The sequence below is a fragment of the Uranotaenia lowii genome, chromosome 2 (assembly GCF_029784155.1).
Source record: "Uranotaenia lowii strain MFRU-FL chromosome 2, ASM2978415v1, whole genome shotgun sequence".
Taxonomy (NCBI): domain Eukaryota; kingdom Metazoa; phylum Arthropoda; class Insecta; order Diptera; family Culicidae; genus Uranotaenia; species Uranotaenia lowii.
This window is the reverse complement of record NC_073692.1, coordinates 83,208,518-83,216,151: the sequence shown is the minus strand read 5'-3', so window position 1 is coordinate 83,216,151 and position 7,634 is coordinate 83,208,518. Positions and strand designations below refer to the sequence as shown.

Here is a 7,634-nt window from a genome sequence, read left to right as displayed (position 1 = left end):
CATTTTGCAGTTTCTAAATCCTATTCTAGGCTTTCAAAACAATTTTCATGATTATTTTTATAAACCTTGCTCAAAAAATTGAGTTTTAGGCGTAAGTTGAAAAATTTTACAACCAAATTGGTTTTTTTTGTTTGTTTTGGCAAATAAAGTGAATAAATCCAGGCAAAATCCGAGCTTTTTTCAATGAAATCCGGGCAACCGGGCTGGACCGGACTTTTGTCAAATTTGCATTCAATATCCGAGCAAACCCGGATAAAACAGGACAATCTGGCAACCTTAATCAAAACCAACATTTAAATTCATATCAGAAACTCATGAGTTCTAACATCCAAACATGACTGAATCATGTATACAAATTTTTCTTTTCGTTGCCACATTCAACAATAATTTCTAAGACTGAATTTTGTTTGGAAAATCTTAATTTTCCATGAATCATCGAAAATTTTTAAGAAATCGTTGTATTCGACCAAAAGCTGAAAAGTTTTTTCTAGCGTAATTTTTGATGAAATGAAAGTAGTCCAATGAGTCAAATTTCCGTAGATCAACTGGCTCAAGGCCGAAATATTCTAGAAAAGTCAAATCTTGTCAGATTATAGAGGGATTATTGTTCTAACTTTAGTTTAGCAGAATGTTAGAAAAAAAAAAAAATAGATTAAAAGTGGTGGATGTTTTTACAAACGTTAAGATTTATATGCCTGCACCCCATTTTTCATACACTTATGAACCTAATGATTATTCTTATTTTGACTATTTGAAGTTAGTTCAAACCCTCAAAAAATGGCTGAATTGAATAAAGCACTAGCAATTGCTTTTGCTATTTTAGAGCTTTTTAAAAAAATCAAATACTTTTACTAATATGTACATTTTTATTCCGGAGCAGGTGTAAAGTAATTGTTCAGGTGTGCTTTTTCACAATTGGTTATGAAAATACTGCCAAGTTTCGTAACTTTTAAGTTTGTAGTAAAACTACCGAAGCATTTGGTATTTTCTTATTCATACCCTCATTTAATAAGGGAGTAAAAATCTAGGCTCTTTTGAATGTCAGTGCAATAAATTTTTAGCAAAATTCGTGTCAGACCTGAAGGAGCACCAATGATTACATTTTAAGTTAATTCATCGTGATTTCCATTTCTCACATACTTTTATTTTGATAATGACTATAATGACATGGGGTAACGAACTTATTTTGGACACCCTTGCAACTATTTTCCAAAATTTTTATCTCATAAATTAAGTTAGTCATTTCGATAAGGCTGGAAAAAATATCAATTTCTTCTTTTGTCACCCCCACCCCCATCCCTTAGAAATTTTCAAAAAACCCGAAGGAGGAAATAAATAAAGTTTGAAATAATTTATGTAAATTTCGGAAACAAATTCCAATATTTGAAAGATTACAATACCAAAAAAAAAAAAACAAATGTAATAAGGTGGGAGTTATTTCACCTTTTGTATTCTTGATTTTATTCAATTATTCGATAAAAAACTTTTTTTTATAGGTTTTGTGCAATGATATAGTATGCCATTTTGTTGCACAACTTCGTGCAATTTATTCCAATTTATTTGTTTTTCGCATTATTTTTTACTGTCCCCCCCTCGCGGTGTTTCAACTTCGAGTGACAAAAGAAGGATTTGAAATTTGTTCCGGCCTAATTAGCTAGTTTTCCTTCTTTGGTTTGTTGATTCGCTGTTTGCTCCTTTCTTCTTACTTGGATGTGTAGGGTTTTGAAGCCTTTCTAGTTTCCCGAACTCTCAGATTCCGCTGGAGTACTCTTGGTTTCTTGAAGTGGAAGCAGTGTTGCGCTAATCCTGATTTTGGTTTTTTTGCGATTAATTTTCATGCTCCTGTATTCTTTTTTCTAGAATTCTACCTGTTTAGCCAATGAACACTAGATCTTTGCAGTCTTTGCATGAGATGGAATTGACCACATTTCGTTGTTCTTCTTTCATTTTAGTGTAAACTTCGTGTTTAATTTCTTCTTTCGATTTGATAGTTATTGTCATATCATGTTTGACTAGTATTTTTTTGCAGTTTTTCACATAAAAATGGTACATATGGTGTCGAAATATATCTCTTAAAACCATTTTCTTTATTGTTTTATAATGTGCTGTAGTATTCGTGTACCCCATCCTTGATGATTGATCCAGTAAAATATGTCGGATAGTTGATTTTATTCAAAATGTTCTTTACTGTTTCAATCATCTGTGGTCTATTCTTCGCATCAGATAATTTTATAGCGCGATCGGTTAAAGCGATGACTGTATTACGTTTGTGAGTGTATGGGAATCCAAATATCGACCACAATTTTGTTTCCATTTTTTTTTTGTTTTTTCTCCATTATTTCGTGTAACACGAATTAAAAAAAAGTTTTAAGTTTGAGGGTAGACAAAAATAGTTTTAAGGCTAAAATCTTGTTGTATTGCAACAAACGACGATATATTTCGATAGAAATAGTCTTGATCATCGTAATTAATGGATAAAGCAGTCAAAAATTGTATCATATACATTCTTATTTGAAGAAAATGCATCGCTACTTTCCAAAGCTAGGTCCCTAATTGGGGACATTTTTATAATTTTTGGTTTTAACTGTAGTAGGGTTACCATATCTGGCAATGCTAAAAAGAGTAAATACAATGAAAAAAAAATCCAAAAAAAGCCCGGTTGCCCATGCAGATATCGAGAAAAATTCCCAGATTTATCAAAAATCTAAGCAAAATCCAAACCAAAACGACATTTTTTACACAATGTATGATTTTTTGAGCATGTTTCATCGAAATACACGTGCAAGCATTTTTTTGAAATGTGAAATTTGAATTGAACATCGCGGATGTGGCTCAATAAGAGTAATTTTTTATGTGTTCATTTTTCACTTTTTCTCTTGAATTTTCATAGGAAAAGCCTGGATTTTTGTTTGATTGGCCCGGATATTGCCCGTTTTCACAGAAAATTTAAAAACCCAAAGCCCGGATTTTCCGACCTGAATACACTCAGATAAATTTATTAATTTTTTTTTCAATTAGTGAAAAATTATATAGGATATAGGATGTAGTAAACCTAAGAACACTTCATATACTGAAACAAACGAGTTCATATTTCTGATAAAATAGCTCTCATTAAAAAGCGTACATTTCGTAAAATTTCACAAAAAGAAGAGTACGGCCATTTCTTGATCGCAAAAGAGTACATGTACTCTTAAAAGAGTACGTATGGTAACCCTAAACTATAGCCAAAGCTATATTCAATGAGCTTGTTTGGAATCACCTCGTGTTAATTATAGCAATAAGAATTTCGAAGAATACTACAAGTAAAAGGCAACAATTTTTCCAATATACAAATTTATGACACAATTCAATTATATAATACACACTACATTAGTAGAATCTCATACGAGAATGACTGAAGGTTCTGCTCTGAAAGATCAGAACAAAAGTTCTGCGACTCATTGTTGCAGTTTCCGCACATACTCAAGTGCACGAAGAATTTGCTCAGGAATAGCGGGAGCTACTGGCAGATGAGCACCTTGAGGCACAAATCCATTTTCATCGGCAGTGTAATCAACCCGATACCGTACGCCATCGTCTCCAACATATTCGTAGAAGCCCTTAGCCCGCAGAGCTTCGTTGTCGGTTTCCCGGTCTTCTAGACGACCCGATTCGGCAACCTGTGCGTTCTGTTCGGTAAGATACCGGTAGTAGTAACCGTCGTTGTTGTACTGTTTAACCTGTTCCTTGATGCGATCAAAACCGGATCCAGCCGAATCGTAGTTTTTGATGACCTTCTTGGGGGCTGGAGCTGGGGGAGCGATTACGGAAACTGCAAGTTTTTGTCCGGAGTTTGAACCAGAACCAAATGCGGAGCTTGAAGCTGAACCAGAACCGGATCCGAAACCAGAACCCGAACCGGATACGAAAGCCGATGCACCAGCTTTGGTGTTTCCGGATCCAGAGTTGCTGCTAACGATGCCAACGACTGCACCCGAAGAGCCTCCCGTACGAGTTCCTATTCCCGAGCCTCCCGAACCTCCTGAACCGAATCCTGAAAATCATACACAAAGTAAAATTGGATGTTTCTTTTTACAGATTTGTTCTTAGGAACTGACCACCCTGTCCGCCTCGTCCACCTTGCCCTCCGAATCCACCCCCAGCACCACCGCCAGCACCTGATCCTCCTTGTCCACCTACTCGGTAGTTGCCCTCTCTGTTTTGAAGAAAGTTACTTTTACTCCTAGCGTCTTTGACGTAACACTTTTGACCCTTGCTTACTTGTACGGTACATATTGACCCGAATATCTACCGGAACCATCTGGTCGATAAGCTCCACTGTTATCCGGACGATACTTTCCATCGTTGTATTTTCCCTGATAAAGTTCCGGGTAGTATCGGCCATCGTTGAACCGGGCATCCTTTTCCTGAGCCAGAGCACAACTTGCGAGCACCAACTGTAAGAATTACCATTCGCCATAGCATCACTAAGTGTAGAATCGCTCGTTTCCGCAATGCGCTGCAACCTGGCACAAACTTACCAAAACAAGACACTTCATTGCTATTCTTTGACGTGCAACCCCTTATGCAATAAAAACCTAAACTTTCAGATCCAAACCCCGCTAAGGCAACCGAACTAATGCAGTATCCTCTGAACCGTAGCATGGTTTTTATAGTACGATATAAATATGGACTAAACGAAACATTTGATTCTTTCCGATTCTGATTTGACGAAATGCCAAGACAGTTCACCCCTCGGATGACGATTATGTGTCACCACCAGCCAAAGCACAAACATAAGCTCATCCCGCTTATCGATCCGGTCGAGTTCACCCGTTGTGCACAGTTAATCCATTACACAGAGAAGCTTGACACAACTATACAAGTTTGAAGCCAAGTTTTTCTCCAAAAACTTCGTTAGAATAAAATCTCGTTTTCCTCATCGCTCGAGCTCAACCTCTGGGCCTTCACACCCGCGGATGAACTCGTGGCACATAAACCATTACGCCTGCTGCCGGTGGCTTCGAACCGGAATGTTTGATGTTCAGCATAAAATAATGATTATGAATATAAGCAATCGTCGTCTTTGTATATCCGAGCGAGCTACCCAAAAATTGACAACGATTTGCTCCCGGATTCGGTTCAGAGGAAGAATCCTGGAGGAAAACGGACCACATCTAAAGTTCAATCGGTCTGGCGAGCGGATAATTATGGCGCTGGCGTCTCAGATTTTTATTGTCGTTAGTCAAGTTTTGTTTTTGACATTATTAGTGGTTAATAGGGACTTAAGATAAGGCATTTTGTCGTGTGGCAAAATGACAGTTTTAAGGTGAAGAATCTCAACTGAAGAGCGCCTCGCTTCGCCTTTATTTGGGGAAACTCCATATTTTGTTCTGAAAAACGAACATGATTTTGCTTTGAACTCTGAAACCTAGCCATCATTGAAAGTAGTCCGACCAATTCAATGCAATATTGAATTATGAAGGAAATTCGTCAAGCAATGTTTTGTTTGTTCTTGGCAGCGTTGTTTCACTAAAGCTCATAAATCCTAATCAAATTCACCAGTGCTGCTTGTTAAGTGATTTTGGTCGAGTTTTTTTAAACATATTCGTATGTTTATGGTCAAGCTTTCTAACACACGTTGTACTTAAATTGAATTCATGATTGACTACTCACATCCAAACTGGGATTAAATTTTTCGACAAATTTATTCACAAGCTTGATATCTAGCCATTTTAATCTATAAATAATTTCTTCCTTTACTAAATTATCGATTATCTAAATTTTCTGTTCTTGGCCGATCATTAATTCAAACTTTTTTTTTCAGTGAATAATTTATTATTCTAATTTCAGTGCCTCTATTTTTATCTTGTTATCGAAAATGGCGTTTCTAGTCAGCCTCAACTCTGGGACATGTAAACCAATTAAGCGACAGCGCATACCTTCTAAGCGTTGAACAGGATTGGTCGGCTCTTCTCAAACAACAAAGAGCCGGGAGAAAACAACACTGTGTTCAGTTCGGCTTCCGAGTGTAATCCTCTTTCGCTGATCGTGCTCCACTCGTTACCCGAGTTTACACGAGCTGTAAGTGACTCGAACGGCAAGTGTGGGAGCCAGGGTTGCCAACATTTCTTTTTAAAAATCAGGGAACTGGCGAAATAAAAATCAGGCAACGTTAAAGTAACGGAAATTTCGTTCAAAGTGATGACCTTTTTTTGACATTTTCACTCTAATATGTGTTGTGAGCCTACTACGTTGAATAATTCTACTGCATCAAGCAATCGAAAGATTCCATTTAGAGCAAGTTCCCTGGTGTTGGAAAAAAGTGAATTTTGTCACTTTTTGAATATTTTGAAAATTTTGCCATTTAAAAACATTTTTAAGATCTGTGGCCTTCAAGTATTTCTACAACACGTGTTGTATTTTCGCATGCTGTGATGCAAAAATAGCAATATTTCTATCACATACGGTTGAAATAGAAACAGTACTGTAAAAAAATACAACGTCCAAAGATCTTGAAAACATTTTTGCATGGTAAAATTTTCAAAATGTCAAAATTTCTACCACTTTTTCCCAACACCAGTGAACTTGCTCTTAAATCTCTTTTTTAAATAAGAATTAACAGAAATGTTTCGATTGCTTTGATTCAGCCACATTTTCACTTTTTCACTTCAGCTATGGTACCAAATCCAGTTCCTCACTGCTCGTTTTCCATAAAATTCACAAAAATCAGGCAAAATAAGGCATATTTTCGAAAATCAGGAAAATTCAATGGCTTATCAGGTTGTCAGGCAGAGCCTCGAAAAATCATGCAATGCCTGAAAAATCAGGCACATTGGCATCTCTGGTGGGAGCATTTGCATCTGAATGGGAGAAAGAGCGCCGTTTCAGTCGTACACCTCAGAGTAAAGAAGAAATAAATTATTTAGACTCCCATCACATAACGTAGAAAAATTATCAACAATTTCTCTACCGCTGTTAGCTGTTTTGAATTCTTTTTTTTTTTTTTGCAAAAGGTAGCGTTCGAAGAAGAGGTGCCAAGTGGTTTCGTCAAAAAATCAGGATACAGCGAAGAACAAAAACAGGATTTTCAGGACACCAGTAGATTGGTGGAAATGAAATGCAGCTCTTCTTAGATTGCATGAATTAAGGCGAAATAGCAGTGCAGTATACGCCTTAATTTATGCAACAGAAGAGATAAAAGTCAGGTGGCTTGTAGTTTATACCGAAAAACACCGTTCAAATATCATCTGAACCGAAGATTATCATTGGTTTAAGAGGTTAAACTGTTTTTATTACAAAATCAATTGCAATTAAGATCAGGACGACTTCTAGAAAATCAGGACCTACACCTCTGAGACCTTTGATTCGGAAAGCAGCATCTTTTATCGTGAACGTACCAAGAACAAACTGAGTCAGCTCGCAGATTTCTCCTCAACACAATGCGCAACAGATTTTTCCGGAGAAGGGAATTCTCTTCATCAGCGGATGTGAATGCTCTCGCGCTTGAGTTCAGTGCGATTTATGTATCTCTCCCCGCACAGATTGGGGGAGCAGACGAAAAAAATTGCACTCTCTTTCACTGGACAAGCCATTCTGAGGAGTTTGGCCATCCATGGCGTTGAACGTGCATGTGTTTAATTCAAAAATTGCAG

At 37.0% G+C, this 7,634-nt stretch overlaps 1 protein-coding gene across 1 annotated transcript in view; it reads right to left on the bottom strand.

Annotated features, from left to right (window-relative positions):
• Positions 1-3,437: 3,437 nt before the first annotated feature.
• Positions 3,438-7,634, bottom strand: part of LOC129741602 (uncharacterized) — a 62,195-nt gene continuing 57,998 nt past the window's right edge. The window contains exons 4-6 of the mRNA XM_055733339.1: positions 4,261-4,422; positions 4,098-4,195; positions 3,438-4,033 (exon numbers count right to left, since the gene is read on the bottom strand). Of these exons, the coding sequence (XP_055589314.1) occupies positions 3,438-4,033; positions 4,098-4,195; positions 4,261-4,422 (856 nt within the window). The remainder of the gene's footprint in view (positions 4,034-4,097; positions 4,196-4,260; positions 4,423-7,634) is intronic.